Raw genomic sequence first — 23,196 nt, forward strand, 5'->3', positions numbered from 1 at the left:
CTTTTGTGTGTCTCTGAAAGCGACACTTTCCACGCCTGGAGGCAAGACAAATGTAATTGGAATCTAATTAAGTTGCATTGTTCGCTTTGTTCTTAATTACAGTATGTATAAAAGTTAATTACTAGGTAGTGAAATAACAGAGATGGGAGCGACTTATACGATGTGATCCAGGCCTGGTGAATGATTTCCTTGGTTCTGTGGCTCACTTCAGTTAACGAAGGATCAATTTGAAGCTTAATGCAGAAACACTAATCATGAAAATGTCAGACTCCCTTTACTCTGCAAAGAATTAACATAAGATTCAAGTACTTGCCAAAAAAAACACAATTTCTTGAAGCTCTTAAGGAAGCTTTCCTCATGTGTTGAATGGGGCAGTGTTAGCTTGCCATACTTGCCAACAATTAGTCACCATTGGTCATAGCTCCTGCAGTGGGTGTTGCTTTGTTACCTTCTTTAAGAACCGCTAGGAACGGATACAACTGTGTTGGCCATCATATCTATAGGAAAGGGTACAATGGTGTTGCCCCTCATAGCTATAGGAACGGATGCAACTGTGTTACCCATCATAGCTAATGGAACGGATACAACAGCGGTACTCATCATAACTACTGGAATGGGTACAATCAGAGCTACAGGAACTGGTACAATGGCGTTATTCATCAGAACTAAGAAAATGGGTATTCTATCACAAAGGACATGGAACCCAAAACCCTTCATTGAAATACATAATTGAGAAGAAGTTGTTTGGGTGCCTATAATGCCATTTTCATCATGCTGATCCTGTGAGCTCAGTGTGCAGTAACTGCAATGCAATTTACATCGTTGGTATTGATGAAGTTCAAACTATGTGCACATCTTTATGCCAAATTCTGTCATGGAATATGGAAGAGTCTGCGACCAGATGGGTCCTTTACATCCTGCAAGCAAATGTCATTATTTTTAATGAGCTTTAATGATCTGTCTGCTCTACGATTGCACCCTGAGACCGGGAGGCATAGATTTGCTTGATAGAAGAGATTAGCAATATAATGGAAAAGATTAAACGATGAAACATCTCACATTTTTAAGCTGAAGAAACAAGATTTGTTTTGTAGCGTGCAAGCTTAAGGAAGAATTAAATAATAATTCATTTTCTAAGAGCATTGCAAATACTCCTGTACATTTCTCTAATGTCAAACCATGGGATTTAGAACCTTAAACATGTACCCGTTCCTACATTGGTAATCGCATTCACACCCTGTGTGGCTGGCATGCAGCAGGAATCCTGATTGTTAAAGTTTTGTGGTTCCAGTGCTATAGGGCTGTGCAACACAAATCATTGCTTGCTTATCAGGTCTTCATGTATACATGCATAACTAAATGTATCCCTATCACAGCAGCTTTCTTTACATACAAATGGTAATATCCAGGAAATAAATAGCCGTATCAGTAAATATTTACCATCTTTTTCGAGAGATCTTAATGCAGTAGTGTATATAATGCTATTGTAGCAACTTGGTTCATAACTCCATGACAGACATGTATCATTGTAAAATAATCATTTTGTAAGATTTGTCTAATTCTATGTCCTATAGTGCTTAATGCTGGTCTGTACCCTAACAAGACCCCATGCTGTTTTTAGCTTTTATTGGGTGGAAAAGGCTCATCCTGCTGAATATCTATCTGTAATACCTGTCATGGTGGAGCCTCCACTGACACTGGGAGCCTGCGTATACAGTTGGGTCCGGAAATATTTGGACACGAATACAATTTTCATCATTTTGGCTCTGTACGCCACCACAATGGATTTGAAATTAATCCAACATGCAATTGAAGTGCACACTTTCAGCTTCAATTTAAGGGGTTGATCAAAAATACTGTATGAAAGTTTAGGAATTGCAAACTTTTTCATACAGTCCCCTTATCTCAGAGCCGCAAATGTAATTGGAAAAATTAACACAATCGTAAATAAAATGTTACATAGCTGAAAAGAGACTTGCGTTCATCAAGTTCCGCCTTCCTCACATGTGTTTTTGCTGTTGATCCAAAAGAAGGAAAAAAGCCCAGTCTCAGGCGCTTCCAATTTTGAAACAAACTAGGGAAAAAATCCTTCTTGACCCCAAACTAGCAGTCAGATGTCTCCTTGGATCAAGCAGCCATTACCCCACTAATTCGAAATGATATCCCTGTATGTTATGTTTTTTGCAAGTATTTATCCAGTTGCAGTTTAACCCCTTAAGGACCAAATTTCTGGAATAAAAGGGAATCATGACATGTCATGTGTCCTTAAGGGGTTAAACATCTGTATGGACTCTGATAAAACCACCTCTTCCATATCCTTATTGCTCTTACTGTAAAAAAAACCTTTTCTTTGCTTTAGATGAAATCTCCTTTCTTCCAGCCTAAATGTGTGACCTTGTGTCCTATGTATAGCCCTGTTTATGAATAGATTTCCAGATAATGGTTTGTACTGGCCCCGAATATATTTGTATAATGTGATCATATCCCCTCTCAGGCGTGGTTTTTCCAAACTAAAGAGATTTAAATTGTAATGGCACCCCCAGGCATAAAAGGGGGTTAAAAGCTGTTTAGTAGATCTTCCATTCCAGAGATACAGGCACAGCTACTGCAGAACACCAAACTCCCGAACTGAATACAAAATAGCACTCCAAACTCCCGAACTGGAACCTCACGAATTGCTGCTAGCAGACGAACAGGAAAAGCACCCAAGCGGCTTACACTCCTGGCAATCAGTCTCTATCAGCATACAGTAAATCCCCACCAAGAACGAGACAAAGCTCTGTGTTGAGGGTCAAGCAGTGGTCTGTTTATTGTGGGCTACCTGCCTGGTATTTATGCAGGTCTCCCACCTGGTGGACACTCCCCTAGGGGACCAGATGGAAGACTGGGACACAAATTGTAAAATAACCAATCACAGGCATACAGGGTTAAAACACTCCCACAGTACATTACAATCCCTCCCCTCTATCCTGGAGATAATTGGGAAGTAATCCAATTATCTCCAAGGACAGAGGCAAAACTCCATTAACCACATGGTTACAATAAAACACTAAAATACAGTAAAATACATAATATTTCATTTGTCACATAAAATATATACATGTAACCCATCCCCAGATAGCTGGGATCTGAGCGCACAAAAGTACCGAATAGCGCTCCGATCCTATGCACACAGTCCAATCGCCGTAGAGTTAAAGTGTTCACAAAGTCTGTTCTCCATACGAATAGACTCCACTGGATGGCTATCTGGGGAAATGCTGTTCATACGGTTTAAACTACAGAATGAACAGGCATCTGGTTAAATGACCGACCATAGAAGCAAGGAGGCTGACGGCTCAGCGGTGTTCGCGCAAATAAGTGTCCGTTTCCAGTTCCATAGTTTGGGTGCTGAACACCGCTGGCCGTTCGGGACTTTAAAATGGCTGCCGCCACGTGTTCGGCAAACGAACAGAGGCCACCCAGTATTCGTCAATTAAGCTGCGGTTAACCGCAGCTTCTGGGAGGTAAATTGCCGACACACTCCAGCTCCCAGGTGGTCCAGTCATTCGTGCGTTAGGTCGATAGATTGAATCTACCGACCGCCGGGTAGAAAGGCACGAACAAGCCTTTTCTGCAGGCGAAAGGAAGACTTTTTTTAACATGGGGCCATAGTCCAGAGGCAACAGGCGGGCAACCAGGCTCCTCCAATGCAAAGTGGCGAGATTGGTCTCGTCACATACATTTTTTTAACCTTTCTCCGTAACTAAAATGCTCCATTCCTTTTATCAATTTTGTAGCTCGTCTCTGCACTTGTTTTAGTGCCATGATATCTTTCTTTAGAACAGGTGCCCAAAATTGCACAGCATATTCAAGGTGTGTTCTTACAGCGATTTATAAATAGGCAAAATTATATTTTCATCCCAAGAACTTATGCCGCTATTCATACATGACAAAACTTTACTGGCCTTAGCAACTGCAGATTGACATTACATATTGCTGCCTAATTTGTTGTCTATAACAATTCCCAAATCCTTCTTATGTGTGGTTATCCCTAATTCACTACCATTTAGGGTGTAAGTTGCTTGTGCATTCTTGACCCCAAAGTGCATAACTTTGCATTTCTCTACGTTAAATTTCATCTGCCATTTTAGTGCCCAGTCCCTCAATCTGTCCAAATCCCTCTGCAACAAAGCAATATCCTGCTCACATTTTATTACTTTACAAAGTCTTGTGTCATCTGCAAACAATGATACATGGCTTTCAATGCCTATTCCAAGATCATTTATAAATATGTTGAATAGAAGCGGTGCCAAAACAAAAATGTTAATTTTTAATACTTTGTTGAGAATCGTTTGTAGGCAATGACTGCTTGATAATAAATAAACAAAACTGAAAGACAAAAGTAATGGCTATCAGAAAATAAGAGGGAACAAGACAGAGTAATAAGTGGAAGCTCGAAAACTGGAGTGAGTGGGGTTTCACCAAATCCCAAGGATTAACGTAGAAAAGATACAATTTATCCAGGAGCTTTTACAATAAAAAGAAGAGAATGCCTTATAGTTACACAATAAAATTCAAATTTCTAAAAATGAGGAAATTCTTAAAATGCAAATGTGTGTACTCAGGCAGACAAAGTTATACTCAGTATAAAATCACAGCATTATGTTTCATAGCAGCAAATAGTCCAAGTATAAATATATAAGTCCCAAATTGGATGAATAATATATACCAGTCTTTTAGAGTGTGTATCATAAACCACCTTTGATCTGCTGGGTGAAATAGCAAGATCAACTGGGGTATTTATGAATTTATATACTTTCAATACAAGAAAGATCGAGTGCAAAAGTAGAAAATTAGTGATAGTTCGAAAAAATAGATCCAAAATGTCAGTAAATAAACCAAAACATAAAAATGGAAATGGAAATAAAATAAGGGCTAATTAGTATTGCTGACTAACAGCCAAAATGCTTAGTCTCTCACCGAAAAAAATCTGGGCTGACAGCCTGAGAGTGATAATTGTGGCTGTAGCAATCAAAGATAAAAAATATACTGTGTTAAAGTCGTGACAGGATCCGTGTATAATCCGTGTGATGCCAATAAAAGATAAAAACTTGTAGGTGAAAAATAGTGTTATTTTATTTAATTAATAAAAAGGTAAATCATCTAAATATAGGTGAATAAAATATTATAGAACTGCTCCAAAAAAGGAGAAAGCAAAATTGACTAAATAACCTGACCGATGATGCTGGATGGCTGTGGATGATATTCGTCTTCTACCAAGTGGATGTTGCAGCAACCGGTGAGGACGGCGTCCGCAGTCTTGGTTAGTCCACCTCCGACCTCACATCGATGGGTGAGCCATCTCGGTGATGTCAGGCAGAAACAGTAGATAGCCAACAGATGCTTTCTCCAAACAGGCCTTAGTTCTCAAAACTTTCCAATGTGGATTGTAGCCTTACGCGTTTCAAAGGGTATTGCCCAATTTCATCAGAGGCATATCAGTACCTTGCTTAATACCAGTATATATATCTACAAACCAGTAATTAGCAATTTGCAAATAAGACATTTCAATCAAATGCGGAAAAAAACATACATAGATGAAATAAAGAAATAAAGAAATTTAAATTTAAATATGACATAAAATAAAATAAAAAGTAGTAGGCATAAATAAATAAGAATAGAAATCAAAAATACATGATCAGCTTATAATAAGCCATAAACCGTGCAGGGATGCGATATATGTCATTTTATCACTAGGTGTAAATCACATATAAATATAATAGTGCAATGTAACACATCCCTGTGGCTCAGGAGAATAACATCAAAAGGACCTAGATCGGAACTTAATACTTATCTTCACTTCTTCTCTAATTAAACAGAATGAAAATAACATTCATATTATAATAATAATAATTAAGCATACCTTTTGGGGAACATCAAACTTAATAAATGGAATATAACATACATATTATGATAATATTAATTTAGACAGACCATATTACAAAGACCATATTAGAAAGACCATATTACAAAGACCATATTAAAAGGACAAATATCGGGAGAAAATTGGCTGGTTAAGAAATACACACACTTAGGAGGTACTGATTAGAGCTATTAAACTCATTAGACTGAGACCATCACAATAGCAACAATGTAATAACTGAATGACCAACCGGCACCCTTAACTCAAAGAATATACTCGGCACATATAAGGTCATTCAAAATAAAAATAGAAATAAGAATAAGAATAAAAATAAATAAAAATAAATATAGAGATAGAAATAGAAAAATGAGATGAAATAGAATAGATAATAGACACTTAATGGATTATTATGGGACACTCTCCATGGGAAGAGATACATGCTAAAGGGAGAATAAAGTGTTATCAAAACCCTCTAAAATGGGAACATATCTACCAAGACTAGAGTTAGAGCTAAAAACAGGATATATTAAAATAGCAAATATACCTAAAATTGGATAAAACTAAATAGAAGAGCAGGATGAAAGGAAATAGTCATCTAAAAGAGAAAAAGAACAATAGAAATAGTAATATAAATGATCAGATATAAATAATCAGATTATAGAATATCATGAAAAAATTTTTTTTATAAAAAAGCATTAAGCTCGAAGTCAACATTAAGACCGTTGGGTACTAGGGAGTTCAGAGTAAAGATCCATTTAGCTTCTTTTTGGTCTAAACTTTTTTCCAGATCACCTCCCCTCCAATTGGTCTCTACCTTCTCGATAGCCATAAAACTTAAACGACTGCTTGATGTCTGGAATGCATGGACTTAACAAACGCTGGGTTATCCTCCTTGTGCGATGCTTTGCCAAACCTTTACTGAAGCGGTCTTCATTTGTTTTTTTTTTGTTTTTTTTGGTTAGTTTTTTTGTAGATCTTTCTGCATTAAGAGTTCTTTTCAGCAAGTGAAATGCATGTTCGTTTGGGTTGAGATCAGGTGACTTTACCATTGCAAAATACTCTACTTCCTTGCCTTTAAAAAAAAAATAAAAAAATTCCTTGGTTGATTTCGCCGTATGTTTTGGCCCATTGTCCATCTGTAAAGTAAAGCACCGTCCAATCAACTTCGCTGAATCTGAAAAGACACTACATCCCTCTACAGTTCAGAATTTATCTGACTGCATCTGTCTTCTGCCACGTCCTCAATAATCATTAGTGGCCCAGTCCATTGGAAGCCATACATGCCCACACCACCTGGACTATGTTTTACAGGTGATGCGATATGCTTCGGATCATGAGCCGTTCCAAACCTTCTCCATACTTTTTTCTTCCCATCATTCTGGTACAGGTTGATCTGTCCAAAGAATGCTGTTCTAGAACTGGGCTGGCTTTTTTTCAGATTTTTTTTGGCAAAGTCTTATCTGGGCTTTCTATTCTAAAAAAAAAAAAAAAAAAAAAAAAAAGAGAACACACTCTACACATACTTCAAGAAACTAAACTGCTTTAGGGGTCCAGAGTGTGTTCTTAAGCAGAGGAAAAATGTAACGATGACCCTAATATGTAATGCTAACAACCCCCCCAAAAAGCCCCTTTTCAGCGACCGTTAATTTTACAGACTCTTCCCTGCATCCACATTTCAGACCTGACTTCACATTCAACGACTCTACTCCGATCAGGGAAAAGTACAGAAAAAAAGATTTCTGGTCCTGTAAATTTTGTAAACTTCAGAAATATAATGTGGAAAGATTTTAGATTATAACAGAATGTTAGATAATTTCCGGCATTTAACATCCTCCTACTCAAGCACAACTCTTCAAAGCAAATGGCAATTAATAAGCCTTAATGAGTCTTCTGAATCTGTATAGCACTTAAGACATTTCCCACATTCCATTAAGCTTTAATATTTTAAAGCGTTACTTCAAGCACCATGACTACTGCAGTGATTTGACGTGGTCATGGTGGATGGATCCAGTATGAGCAGCATGTAGCTATGAAGCGCCATTAAGTCATCATTTGGCAGCCCAAGAGTTGCTGGTTAATGTCAATTTAGAACATATAGGGTGTCTGACATCAACAAACACATCATGCTGGTGACAGGCGTCCCTTTATTCCTCCGTGCCACCCACTCCGGGCATCACTCCGAGTATCAGAAGACAACCTTGTCAAGTTTATTGAATAAACCTAAAAGTCACTAAAACCAAAAATAAAGAAAATGAAAAAAATAAAGAAAAAATATACAGTTCAACATGTGGTACCCACAAAGTAAATAGGACACCGTCTCTGTGTATTCAGAGTATAGTATCCATACAGGAGAAGCCAGCTACCTTCAGAAATCAACACAGCCCTGGTGTAGGCGGGCTATAGTATCTGTATAAGAGAACCCAGCTGCCTTCAGAACTAAGTGCAGGCTTGATGTAGGTGGGCTATAGTATCCGCAAGGGAGATCCCAGCAGTCATCAGGACTGCACAACCTTGATGTAGGCGAGCTATAGTATCCGTAAGGGAGATCCCAGCTGCCCACAGGACTCTGCACAACCTCGGTTCCCGGGGGTTTTAGTATCCATAATAATAATAATATAGTATCCTAGTCACTGTTCAGGTGGACCCATCACCCTCAAGTATTCTAAAGGTATATTATCCCACGCTGCTCTTTCCACGGCTGGTTTTACTCTGCTATTTCTGTGGAAGAGCCTCTAGTGGCAGGCATGAGGCATTTAAACCCTGCAATAAAAATATTGCAGTTCCTGCAGAAAAGCAATGTTTTACATGGCAGGGTTTAAACAAGAGGGACATGGCACCCAGACCACTTCATTGAGGTACAGCATCAAGATGAAGTAGTGCTCCTTTAATATAAAGTATGGGGTGGTTAGGAACCTAGATAAAGAAACATGAGGGTTGTAGTTGCTGTTGAAAGATCCAACAGCTGGGGATCTTCCCCTGATACAGAGTATTTCCTGCTCTGCTGGTAATAGGTGTTAAATGAAACCATGCTTTGTCTGACAGAGATTTTCTCCTGTGAAGCAATATTTAAAAAACAAACAAAAAAAAAACCAAAAAAACACAGATCAGGAAAAATTGTATATAACAGGGGCCTGGTCGGGTGCCATGGCCCTTTAGGACCGCGACCGGGCCCCTGTAGTGTCTGCCGGCAGGGAAGAAGTGACAGCCTGTCACTTCCTCCCAGCTTCGTGCAGATAGATGGCGTGGGAGGGAGCGGAGCACTCCAGGAGCTGCTCCTGACCCCTCAATCACAGCAGGACCAGAATTTCAAGCCCCCTTCCTGGATACACAAGGTAAGCTAACAGGAGGATGGCTGGAGAGAGAGAGAGAGAGGGAGACACACACACACTTTTTGTATATTTGTCAGCAGGGCCGGACTGGGGAAAAAATTCGTCCCGGGCATTTTTTATTCACAGCGGCCCACTGAAAAAGTGGCAGGGCCAGATAGGGTGTGTTTTGTCATCCCCAATGACAAGCACGCCCCATCTCGAAGTGAGCATGTTGGTTCAATGCTCTTCCAGGGCATGAGAAAAGGGCCCCTGTATTTGTTCTGCACAGCGCAAGCAAATTTAATAACATGCTTGCGTTGTGTTTGCTTGAAACTTGTCTCAGGGGTTTCCATAATTGGGATACTCACGGTATGTTAGGGTGCTGTGTGAGTATGTTAGGGTGCTGTGTGAGTATGTTAGGGTGCTGGGTGAGGGTGATGTGTGTGTTTGCAAGGATTGTGTATTGGGTAAATGACAATATTGATGTTGTTTTTTTTTACATTATTTTTATTATAAAAATAAATAGATTATATCCCCCTTCCCTTCTTACCTGTAGCCTGGAAGGGTGGTCCTCGTGGTAAGTGAACTCTAGCCTGTGGGGCTAGAGTTCACTCTCGCGAGACCTGGCCGGTTGCCATGGCAACGGCCCGGATCTCGCGAGAGAAACCCGGCGGAGCTGCAAGTTAGAGCTCCGCCGGGTCCTCTCTCCAGGCTGGCTGTCTCCCTCCGTCTCTCCCTGCCGGCGGCCGCATTTGACAGCATGTGGGCCGGTGAGGGAGATCTTTGATCTCCCCACCGGTCCTTCATGCAACAGCGGATAGCGCCGGCCCTGCATAGACCAGCTGGATCTCCGCGGCCTCGGCCCATGGCCATCGTGGCCCACCGGCATTTGCCCGGTTTGCCCGATGGCCAGTAAGGGCCTGTTTGTCAGTGAGTGTGTGTCTCAGAGTGCGCATCTCTGTGTGTGTTTATATATATATATATATATATATATATGTCAGTGTGCTTCTGTGTCAGTGAGTGTCTGTGTGCGCACACATCTGTGTATGTGTATCTGTGTGTCAGGGTGTGTGGTTTTGTCAGTGTGTATATGTTTCATGGTGTGTGCATGTATCAATGTTTGTGTGTGTCAAGGTGGGTGTAGGTGTATGTGTCGGGGTGTGTGTGTCATTGTCTGAGTTTGTGTGTATGTGTCGGTGTATTTATATGTATGTGTATTAATGTGCATCTATATCTGTGTAAATATGTATGTGGTACTGTATGTGCATACATCCAAGCAGTCAAACCGCACAACATACAAACACACTCCTGCAATCTAACACAAATATTGCATACAAACACACACCCCTGTATTAAACCACTAAAACTATATACAAGCACCCCTCAAACACCAATACTGTAAATTACACTATAGCGCCAGAAAAATCCCGCAGCGCTGTACAAATATACATTTTAACTTGGAGTGCCTAGGAAAAAGTATGGAAATATTAAGGGCGCCTTGAATCTAAAAAGTTTGGGAACCAAAGCTGGATGTACGAGGCCAGGCCAGAATGGGAACCTGACTATTACTCATTACTAATGCAGGGAGCATTGCAAGTGAGGCAGCCGTTGCCAATGCTTCTAGAGGTTTCGGCACATGGGCAGCCCTCTGGTTAAGGAAAGCATTCTCAGTCAGCAGGAATGGCATGCATTTTTCTTGTGCAAAGCAAGTTCCTTTATTGTGTGTGTTATGGATTTTCCTTGGTGTTCCCAGAAATGGGATATTAGGGCAACTTGGACCCTTTCAGGCTGGGGTAATGGAAGATATATGCATTACTCCCATCCTTCCTTGCTAGCCAACCCCTGTACCTGTTATTCAATCCAAATCCAACCTTGTTATGCACTGTATCCAACTTTTGTATTTGTTACTAAACCCACCCAAGCATCACATTGTTATTCACTGTACCAAACTCTTGTATCTGTTACTGAACCACCCCTGCATCACATGGTTATCCGCTGTACCCAACTCCCCCATTGGGCTATTTTTTTTTTAATTTTTTTTTTAACATAATTTGAATCCACTTGTCAATTCACTGTTTTAATAAATGTACTTTTTCTTGCTGTCTGTGTTTGTTTATCTCTGTTTAACATGTAGGCCGGAACACTGTGTAGCCCTCACGTTAATGAATAACCCATAGAATTTGATCACATTACTTGCCGTAGATTGGATGGGACACATTACTTTTTCACTGAGGTCTCAGCTGTACCAGTGTGCATTATTGCACTGACGGAGATGTAGAGTATTGCTCTAAAAGAGACACTTGCTGTGAGAGCGAGGCGTGCTGCATTGCGCTGAGACAGACACTGGATATTATATAAAATGTGCTATATTGAGACTATGCCTTGGTTTATAAGAAAACGAATTTTAAAATGATCACATGCTCAATGTTTCAAGCTGCTATTGTCAGGGCAACATTTTGCATTATGATATGTAGCTCTCCCCTAAGACTATGAAAGGGTTAAGCTTCACCAGTTCATGCCCGTGGTTAAATAATCTGTTTTTTGTTGTTTGTTTATTTTTAATTTTGTTACCCCTGTATTCCCTTATCAGTCTGGTCATTATGCGCCAGTCTACAGGGTGACATTTGTGGATGAAAGTGGTCATTTTAGGAACAGAAGACATCTGGTTCCGATCCTAAAATTTCCCGGTCCCAGTGTGTTCAAGGTCACAGATCAGTCAGCATTGCAGAGGGGACTCCACGGCACAGCGCTTCCACCTGCAGCCTCTGTCTTCATTAGCAGATCGAAACGATTTGCATGAATTGTAACAAGTTCTGCTGCTGCTGGCTCACTGCCAGTACAAGGCACACACACACACCCACCCACACACACAGGCAGCCGTGTGCTCTCTAAAAGAACAGGCACAGCTCACCTCTGTCACTAAGCATCAAGCGACTGTAGGTTGTCGTTGGTATGTGGCTGGCTGTGATGTCACAGGGTGTTGGCTGTAGGATTTTGGACCCTGCTTGGAAAGATGAAGCATTTTTATGCCTTTATGATCTGAAACATCAGTCTAAGTGAGCAAGGTTTTTGGCTCTGCGCAGCGTCTGCTTGTCCGTCTCTGCTGGGGACCAGTCTGACACTCATGGGATATACTGGGATGTTTTAGAAAGTGGAAGACAATGTGGCAGCCAGGAAATTCAAGCTCCCTCCCTCGTATGGACTATTCTGTGTACAAGGTGTCTGGCAGGTGTGTACACGCTGTGCTCGGTCATTGTGTATTCTGACTGTTTGGTTTCACTGCACTGTGCTGCAATTCAAACAAGTGGCCAACTCTTTCACTGCATGTGAGCCCAAATCACCCCCTCCCCTATATCTAACCGTGTCCGACTCACAAACAGTTAATGGAGTCAATCAAGTTCCTGTAAGCCTTGCAGTGCCATGAGGGAGAACCTTTGCTTGTGTTGTGTGCCATTTGTTTTCATGTGTAACCTCCAGCGAATTCTTACTGTGCGATTGACACATAAGTGAATCGTGGCTGCAGAACCGGTTTGAAGATTCCATTTCCTTGCCTTGTGTAATTCTGTAACACATTGTAAATCATTCGCATTGTAGAGCAATCTTTGCAGTGTAGGTGGCATAAAAAGTCTGCAGTGCACCCTGTATTGGCATTGAAATGACCCAACTTCCAAGAGAAGGGGTAATGCAATAATTTTTTTCCTGATCGTGCAAGGGCTGAAATGTTCTGGATGCCTGTTTGGAGGTGGCTGTTTACAGTATTATAGCAGTTTATGGATGTGTGGAAACCTGCCACAGTGTGAATTTTCCATGTTTACGTTGTTCTGATGCCAGCATGGTGAAATGAATGCAAACTGGGCCTGTAATAAGATTAGGGGCCAAATGCTAAGAAATCTCATGGAATCTCATTATCAGGAAAATTCCAAGCTATATATAATCACAGCACAGCATCCAGAAAGAGAAATTGGTACTGTAACACCACACATGTATCTATTGGCAGCACCCATTATAATTTTATCATATCTGTTACCATACCCATGTGCAAAACCAATACCATTTATTCACTCTCCACCTGTACAGTTGGTAGACTTTAATGATCTGTAACGTTCTGGGGGACTGTGCATATGGACCCAATAGCATTTTGGCGTTCTGTAGTATGTGCTGATAGTTGTCTATTGTGCTATGCATGTGAATGCTGATGGCATTTTTGTGCGTTGTTAGTGTGCAGCTGATTGCATTTTGGCATGCTAGGCATGTGAGTGCCAGCAGCATTTTGGCGTGATATGCATGTGTTCCCGATAGACTAAGATCGTGATATGCGTGTGCATTCGGCAGCTCTATGTGTTTGCGTAAAAGCTTTCTGCCATGCTATGTATGTGCACACAGTAATGTTGAGGGGCACAATGTGTGTGTAAGTTATTGGATGTCTGAAGTGTGGGTGCATTGAGTAAATGCATAGTCTTTACTAAAAGGTAAATAAAACAGCCAGTTCACAGCAGAGTACGCTGTAATTAAAAGTGCAATCAGTTTAAAAAATATATATATTAAAATAAGTACAAAATATTCGCACTGTCAGAAAACCACAGTAACCGCCTGGCTGATGATATTTGTACGTACAGTGTCACTAAGTCCCAATATGTTTGTATCCTTTGCAGGTGCAGGCTATTAGACTCCATTGACTCCAATGATTTACTTTGAGATGAAATGTTTATAAATGCTTACATTGGAACTGTATCTCACCTGTCACATTTTCACACAACAGTGATCGAAAAAACTACAAGTTCACTATTGATGGAGCTTTTTAATTTACATTTTATTAACATCTTATGCTAAGCTATACATGTCAATGAATTTAACCCACATGGTGGGTTAATGGCCCAGGGCCATCATGGTGCATGTATACTACAGCACAAGTACTTTTCAAGCAGAAACCCAAGTGTGCACGGGCATTATAGGGTGTTTGTCTCTGCTGCTGCTGAGGGAAATGTGTTTCCTTGTTCATGTCCTCCAGAAAACATGCCTGTAGCATGCAATAGTGCAGAGATTGGAAGAAGAGATACAAATGACCTGTCCATTTCAATACCACCAAAACGCGCAAGGTAATGATTTGAAGCAGCCCCACCAGATTTGTATTAGGTGAGAATCCTGATGAAATACAATATATATATATTTTTTTAATATTATATTATTTATAGAGCGCCGTCAAATTCCGCAGTGCTCTGTGGAAACAGCACTGACCAAAGTATCCAATGATCTACTCGCTGCAAAATCTCGTGGTCACTACTCTATCCTAATTCTCCTTGACCTGTCTGCGGCTTTTGACACTGTTGATCATCAACAGCTTCTTCTCATCCTTAGCAATATCGGTCTACAGGATATTGCTCTCTCCTGGTGCTCCTCCTACCTCTCCCAGCGCTCTTTCAGTGTTTCTTTCTCTGGCTCTGCTTCTTCTCCCCAACTCCTCTCTCTTGGTGTCCCTCAAGGTTCAGTCCTTGGTCCCCTACTGTTCTTCATCTATACTGCCTCCCTTGGTAAACTCATTATCTCCTTTGGCTTCCAATATCATTTCTATGCAGATGACACGCAAATCTACCTGTCCTCTCCTGATCTTTCCCCGTCCCTCTTGACTAGTGTCTCTGACTGCCTCTCTGCTGTTTCTAACTGGATGGCTGCCCACTTCCTTAAACTAAACTTGACCAAAACTGAAATTCTGGTCTTTCCTCCCTCAAATGTTGTTACTCCTGTGTCTGTCTCCCTCCAAGTCAATGGTGCTACCATCAGCTCCACCACGCAGGCTCGCTGCCTAGGTGTTCTCTTTGACTCCGACCTCTCCTTCAAGCCTCATGTTCACTCTATCACCAAATCCTGTCATTTCCATCTCAAAAACATTGCGCGCATCTGCCCCTATTTAACGCCAGATGCGACTAAGGTGTTGGTCCATTCCACTGTACTTTCTCGCCTTGGCTACTGTAATCCGCTTCTCAGTGGTCTTACGTGCTCTCAACTTGCGCCGTTACAGTCCATAATGAATGCGGCGGCGAGGCTCATCTTCCTGTCCGCCCGCACCTCCCATGCCTCACCCTTCTGTCAGTCCCTACATAGGCTTCCTATAAAATATAGAGCTCAATTTAAAATTCTGGTTCTTGCTTTCAAATGTCTACATAATGCTGCTCCCACCTATCTATCCTCCCTTATACACAAGTATGTCCCGTCTAGGCCCTTACGATCTGCTGAAGACTTACGTCTATCTTCTGTCTGTACTCCCACCTCTGATGCTCGCCTTCAATACTTCTCGAGGGCTGCACCGTTCCTGTGGAACTCGCTTCCCTCCTCCGTTAGATGCTCACCCAGTCTCCACTCCTTCAAAAAATCATTAAAAACCCACTTCTTCATAAAAGCGTATCAATTAAACTCTTAATAGCTCCCAACTGATTCCTCTTCTGCAACTGTCACTAGTCTAATACTATCCTTACCTTTTATGTCATTTTACCCCACTCCCTCTTGCATGTAAGCTCATTGAGCAGGGCCCTCAACCCCTCTGTTCCTGTGTGTCCAACTTGTCATATTTGGGGAAGGGAGCATTAGTTACCCCCTTAGTTAAAGTGGCCCCCAGCCAATGGCTTACAAGTTACTAGTTTTTAATATTTAGCAGACCTGTCTCCACGTGCCAGATGGGGGCATATAGAGGTAGCTCTCTCCATAGTAATAACTTATTGACCCCCCAAAGGATTTTTATTTTTAATGTGCCTCCACATAATTAAACCTCATGCCATGCAGAGTCCCCTAACTATTTTTCTGATGGGTTCTAGCGCGTTCAACGGACAGTTATTTAAATGATCAATTCACTTGCAAAAAGTTATTGAGTGATTAATTTGCAAACGTGCATTCGGTATATCATCTGCCACCATGCGTTCATTGATCAGTCTCCGATTCTGGTTCCGTAACTTGGTTCAGATGCGTAAATCACGTTTTTTTCTTTTTTCTAACTAATGTTGCAGAAACAGTTTGAACTGACCGAATTTTAACCGCATTTGGCTGTAGTCAGTATGAGAATTGGCAATGCTGTCGTAGTTTGTCATTTCACCAGATTTTCACCCATTTGGACCGTACCTTTCTGGTGTCCTTTTTTAAAAAAAAAAAAAAAAAACTTAATTTTTTTTAATGTTGTCATCAACAGAAGAAGTGATCACGATAATATACATATCCAGCACATCACGTGCATAGAGGAGACAGCACATTTTTATAATTTATGATGACAAATAACAGTACTAAGCTAGCAAAACATTTGTGAAAGCAAGATATGTAAAACAAAGCTTATGCACTGAGAGTAAGTGTAGCTATGTATAATGAATTGGTAAAACAATTGGTTTAGCAGGTAAAAGGGATTAAGATTATAGGAGCCATCCCCTAGAGTGCACGAGCAAGTCCCCTTTCAGGCCTGGCTTCATCCAAAGCCGTTTCTGCAGGGCCTCAGGTACCGTGTGTTGAAGTCCATCAGGACCTGGACCAGGCTGACGTCTAGAGTGTTGCGTGCTGGGCTCCCCTCAGAGTACCCTTTGTACTGTAGCAGTGTCCCTTCACCATGTGGGAAAGAGAGGGGAGAGTTTGCAGCAGTGTGTTCCCTTGCCCGGCTTCTAATAGCTGCTATTCTCGGCCGGGAGGCAGGAGTGCTAGCGTGTACTTGTACGGTGAGTGTTCGACTTTCTGGCGCACATTCTTGACCGCCCCTCTGCGTAAATACCAATAATCGTGCTGAATCTCTCTTGTTTTTTGCGGCAGGAGGGTGGTTGTGGCGAGGCCGCCGACCTTGAGACAGAGCCGCTGGCGGGGGCACAGTGCTCGGGGGGCTGCTCATGTAGTGAATTACAGCCCGGCTTCTGCAAGGAAGGTGCTTGAAGTCGGTTTAAGTTCACCCAGAAGTCCGCAAAGATTTTGTCTGGCGTGGTAGCTTGCGAGGCCTGAATGCTGGGCTGTGCTGCACACATGGCATCCGCCATCTTGGGTAGGCCGCTGTGTTTTATACCTTAGTCGGCCACAGTGCAGTTATGCCTGTCTCATTGAGGATGCCTCCTAGACCGGGATATCACCCACCGGTCCAGAGGAGAGGTAGGGGGGAAACGGGGCTCCGAGAGGTGATTTCAGTCACTTTCTGGATGGTCCCCGATGTGAGATCAGCCGCATCTCCATGGCACACCAGGCCGCAGATCGATCAGTCTACTCTCCTGGAGCGTGCCTGCACCAGGTAAGATATTGTTGCTTTTATTGAGCTCAGGTACAGCAAGAGAGGGTTAGATGTCGAAGTGGGTTGCTGTTTAGTAGAGTTTGTAGACATAAAACCTCAATTTGGTGCCTAAACATCCGGAGCTCAGCCAGGCCCCGTCCCCCCTTCTGGTGTACTTTTAATGTGCTCCCCATGCCCTTGTCGTGTAGTTTTGTGTACAGTACCTTTCTGGTCTACTTTTAATGTGTGCCTTTGTTTTCTTTGTTCTGGAGTATTATCGGCGTGTGCCCCTGAAAGCTTTGTGGAATAATTCACACAGACATGGTCTGTACCCAGTGGTGGTACAGACCACATAAGATCTATATATTTTCAGTGAGAACATGGGATCTAGATTCCTTGACATAGAGACAAGAAATGTTTTTTTTGTTTCTGAGGCTGAACAGATGGTTCTTTGCTGCATCTTTGTCTGTTCATCCTGAATGGGCGACTGCAACTAACTAAACACAATGACACTCTGCACATACATCCTACACTTTCCAAAGCTTTCTGCTCCAGCTTAGCACACAGAGGGATCTCTGAATCAGCCCTTTCAGCTCAGTCCAGGTGAAACGCAGAGAGTGACACACCTTTCACCAAAAGAATGCTGTGAGTGTCCTTGTTTGGAACGGTGAGAGCAACTGTGTTGGAGAACATTACTCATCTCTTATCACCTGTGCACACAATAACATACCATACAGGTTAATCATTAGCCAGATAGGAAGGTGTACAATGAACGGCTCATTTCGCTTCTCCCATTTACTCACGAGACAACGCTTGTTTTATATTGCATTTTACAATGAACCATCTAGAGAGAAGTTAAATCAACACTATTTCCCCATTTCTATGAAATAAGAGTCTGTTTCCTTCGTGATGACGATGGACAGTGATTTGCTTCTTCCAGACAGACCGTCTAACCAGATTGTGAAGTTAGTACTGATTCTGTGATAAGTCTGCCATGAGGCAAATAAAAACTGACAAATAACTACAATATTAAAACCACTGACTGGTGAAGTGAATAACATTGATTATATTGTTACAATGGTACCTGGCAAAGGGTGGTATATATTAGGAAGCCAGTTCTTGAATTGCATGTGTTGGAAGCAGGACAACTGGGCATGTGAAAAGATCAGAGTGACTTTTGACAAGTGCCATATAGTGATGGCTAGACTACTGGGTCAGTGCATCTCCAAAACGCAAGTCTTGTAGGGTGTGCCCGGTATGCAATGGTTGGTACCTATGCAAGGAAGGACGAAAGGCAGACCGGTGTCAGGGTCATGGGTGCCCAAGGCTCATTGATGCACGTGGGGAGCAAAGAATAGCCCGTCTGGTCCGCTCACATAGAGGAGTCCACTGTAGCTCAAATTGCTGAAAAACCTAGTGCTGGCCTTGAAAAAAAAGGTGTCAGAACACACAGTGCATTGCAGTTTGCTGCGTACCTGAAGACCTGTCAGAGTGCCAATTATGATCCCTATTCACCACCAAAAGGGTCTTCAATGGGACCGTGAGCTTCAGAACTGGGCCATGGAACAATGGAAGAAGATTGCCTGGTCTGATGAATATTTTTTTCTTTTAGATCAGGTTGGATGGCCAGGTGTGTGTGTGAATTTTACTAGGGGAAGAAATGGCAGCAGGATGCACTATGGGTAGAAGGCAGGCTGGTGGAGGCAGTGTTATTATCTGGGCAGAGGCGTAACTAGAAACCACAGGACCCCGGTGCAAAAATTGCCCTGGTGCCCCCCATATGTCTTCCTCCCATACGTCCCCGCCCCCTCACATGCAGACAAACAAATACACACGCACACACGCGCGCGCACACACACACACACATACATACAGACACATATACAAACACACACACACACATATAGAGACACATACACTCCCACACACAATGTTTTAGTCACCCTCCTGTTCCCTACCTTTTTGGTGCAGCAGAGTAACTTTCACTGGGGTCCAGTGGCTTAGGCTGATGGGAGTCAGAGTTCCCACTCTGACTCCCTCCTCTCCTTCCTCATCCTGCGCGTCTCTCTATGGTTGCTGGGAGGAAGTGACCGGGACAGTTAAAGCGTCGTAGCGCTGACTGGGCACCGTAGAAATGTATTTTCATTGGGTGGCCCTAACAGCATGGGCGTGCGTTGCCCCCCACCGGCGGTGCATTACATAGCTGGCGGGCACCTCAGGCGCAGGTGTCTACAGGGAGGTCGGACCCCCTTGAGTGACCACGGTAGTTACGGCACTGACTCTGCTGGGAATCCTAGGGTCCTAGCAGTGATGTGGATGTTAATTTGACATGGATCACCTACCTAGAGATTGTTGCAGACCACAAATGCTCCTTCATGGCAATGTTGTTCCCTGATGGCAGTGACCTCTTTCAGCAGGATAATGCACCCTGCAACACTGCAATAATTGTTCACAAATGGTTTAAGGAACATTACAAAGGATTCAAGGTGTTGCCTTGGCCTCCAAATTCCCTAAACTTCAATCCAATTGAGCATCTGTGGGATTTGCTCGAACAACAAATCCGATCCATGGAGGACCCAACTTGCAGGACTTAAAGGATTTGCTGCTGATGTCTTGGTGCCAGATACCACAGGATACGTTCAGAGCTCTTGTAGAGTCCGTGCCTGGATACATCAGAGATGTTTTGGCAGCACGAGGGTGACCTACACTATAACTGTGATTGGCTCCCTCAGTGAGTGATCATTCCATGCACTCTCCTGTGTTTGTCTCTTTTCTGGAGCATGTTGTGTTCCCCTGCTTTCAGAGTATACGACGTGTCTCCTCGCTGGTGTATGATTTGGAATAGCTTATCCTTGTAGCAGATTGATTCTCTAGCTGTGCTACCATAGGACTAAACTGCCTGTGGCTCAAAATAAACGTTATTAGCAGCCATATTCTCTTTTGCGTCTCATCCGGGTTAGTAAAATAGCAGACTTACACCTTTCAGTCCCATAACCCACTGCCAGCCAAAAAACGAGTACCGTAAGTATGAGATTTATGATAGCTGTAGTCTAAATGACACCGTGCGGCTTTTTGAGGATGCAGAAACGAATGATAAATCTCCCTGTGCTCAGCCTTGGGGACATCTTAAAGTGATACTCTAACTTTGCCATTTAGAGTAAGCCACGCACAAAATCAGGAGTAATGTATAAGTAAAATAAAAATCACCCCTTATCCATGAGGATTTCTTAAAGGAAATTATTGCTGGTACAAACCTCACCTTTCTCTGCTTGGCACTTTATTTACTCACTCTCTTCCCCGTAAGGAGTTAATCGAAACATTAGCTCATTGATAGAAACTGGGGATCAGATAGTATGAAGTTTCTGTTTGTCCTTCCTGCATGGGCACGAGAGAATCCTGTCTGACCCGTTTTATTTCGTAACACAGCCCCCCTCCCCACCCCCCCCCCCTCTATCTCTCCACAATGGTAAAGTGGCTACGGATATGGGTGAAATTCTTTATTCATTGATTTATTTCTACATTTCCCGAGAGGCATAGTTTAGGCTAGATTTCGCCCCCTCTGTTTTATATTTGTTGTGAAGATAATGTGTTACAAAGCGTGTCATATGTAAAAGATGTCAATCTGAATTCCCATATCTTTTTGTAATGCTGTTTAAACTGGAGAGACCAGGAAGCAGTTGAGTTTTCTCAGCCAATCCTGGTCCTTCTATTGTTTCCACTTGCAGGGATGAATAGTGAAGGTTAAGCCAACTCTGATTAATTCGTTTATTTTTAACTTTGCTGCATGATCTGTTTTTACAGGACGAAATCTAAACAGGATCTGTTTCTGAGTAGATTTAGTCTGGATAAAAGTCTGATATAAGTTGAATAAGAGAGATCCACTGCAGGCAATTTTATATTATTTTAATGCAAAATTGGGGATTAATTCAATTGTCATTTGGGTGCTGGAATTAAGGAATATTGTTTTCATAGACTCATCCTATATTATAGTGTATAAATGAATGGGTCGTCTGTCACATGGGCACAGGTGGAAGGTTATTAATAAATACGTGGAATAAATCACATAACTTGGAGCAGGGAGAAACTGCTGGCATTGAGATATTTACAAGGTTTTATTGACGGAGTATAATTGAAAGCAGTTTAACAATGATTGCCTGTGTTTAGGAGTTATTTAGCAGATATCTGCGGTTGGCAGTATTTATTTATTTGGCAATGTCAATGAAAATGGCTTCTCTACATCTTGCTCCGTGTCACTCCTTGATTTTATGGACCACGTTTCTAATATGAGTGATATCAACCAAACTGTTTATAGCATATAGGTATATAACAGATTATTAATTAGTACAGATTATAACGTATGGCTACAGTTTATAGTATATGGTTAGATGGCTGGGATTATTAATTAGTAGAGATTATAATGTATGGGTATATAACAGGGCTCATTAATTAGTACAAGTTCTAATTTATGGTTATATGACTGGGATTATTAATTAGTACAGAGGATTTTCTTTGGTTTTTACCAGATGATAAAGTATGGATATATAACCTATAGAAATAATTAGTATATGGTCAGATGGCTGGGATTATTAATTAGTACAGATAATAATGTATTGGTATATAACAGAGATTATTAATTAGTACAAATTCTAATTTATTGTTATATGACTGGGATTATTAATTAGTAGAGATGATAAAGTATGGGTATATAAATAATTAGTATAGTTTATAGTATGTGGTTAGATGGCTGGGATTCTTATATATGGTGTATGGGTATGTAACAAAAATGATTGGTGTTGGATAATGCGCCATTATTATTATTAAGGAATGGAGTGGAGAGGTTTTTAGTAACTTTCCAGTAGATTGGAAGTTTCAATACATCACTGTTTCGGTCGAATTTAGTTTTTGCTCAGATTGCGGTGTTTGTCCTTTAATCTGGGGCATCTGTGATATTGGTGGAAAATAATATCTGTCAATAAATATATAGATTTAAAAGAGTCTCCTCTAATACCTCCATATCTCGGCCCAGTAATCTGTGTTTTTACTGGTGGTTTTTCAGACTCTAACTTTGAGCTAATTTATATTGTCATTCTGAATGTTAGTGGCTGTTGGCATCTGAGTGGATGTTGGCGTCTGAGTGAGACCCAGGGACTGTTTCTGCCAAAATTATAAAAGTGACGAATTCTATTGAAAATCGTTTCTTTGTAAACTACTCCTCAGAACAATTACATTAAGCAGTGACATAGTAGGTCCCAGCAGGCATTTTCATGTAAACACTGCCTTTTCTGTTTACATTACTGCCTAGAGACCGCTCCAGTGGCAGTCGCTCAGATGGCCAATAGAGGTGCTTGCTGTGTGCTTACTTTCCCCATAGAGATGCATTGATTCAATGCATCTGTATGCATTTGTATGCGCGTGCGCATTAGCCTTCCAATGCATTCCTGTGAGAATGCATTTAATTGGCTGAGATTGTCAATTCTGCCATAGAGGAGGAGCGTGGGCAGAACCAGCCCCGGGAAAACCCCCACCGGCGCTGGAATAAAGGTTTTTTTTACGCACCTTATTTAAGGACAAGGGGGCCTAAATAGTGTTTTTAACACTATAGGATAAGGAACACACGTGTGTATTCCTGAGCCTGTAGTGTTCCTTTAACCTTTCTTCATAACTAAAATGCTCCATTCCTTTTATTAATTTTGTAGCACGTCTCTGCACTTTTTCTAATGCTATAATATCCTTCTTTAAAACAGGTGTCCAAAATTGCACAGCATATT

General features: G+C 41.7%; 1 protein-coding gene across 7 annotated transcripts in view; it reads left to right on the forward strand.

Moving 5' to 3' along the window:
* The window catches only part of PLEKHA7 (pleckstrin homology domain containing A7), a 171,877-nt gene that overhangs the window by 47,148 nt on the left and 101,533 nt on the right, over positions 1 to 23,196 (forward strand). The window contains exon 1 of one of the 7 annotated variants that reach the window (XM_063438282.1): positions 12,109 to 12,439. The exons of 5 other annotated variants lie outside the window; for them this stretch is intronic. In XM_063438282.1, coding sequence (XP_063294352.1) covers positions 12,372 to 12,439 — 68 coding nt within the window. In that variant the 5' untranslated portion in view covers positions 12,109 to 12,371. Of the gene's footprint in view, positions 1 to 12,108; positions 12,440 to 17,345; positions 17,450 to 23,196 lie in introns of those variants that run through there. One more of the 7 variants, XM_063438279.1, reaches the window with a different exon arrangement.

The sequence above is a fragment of the Pelobates fuscus genome, chromosome 12 (genome assembly GCF_036172605.1).
Source record: "Pelobates fuscus isolate aPelFus1 chromosome 12, aPelFus1.pri, whole genome shotgun sequence".
Lineage (NCBI taxonomy): Eukaryota > Metazoa > Chordata > Amphibia > Anura > Pelobatidae > Pelobates > Pelobates fuscus.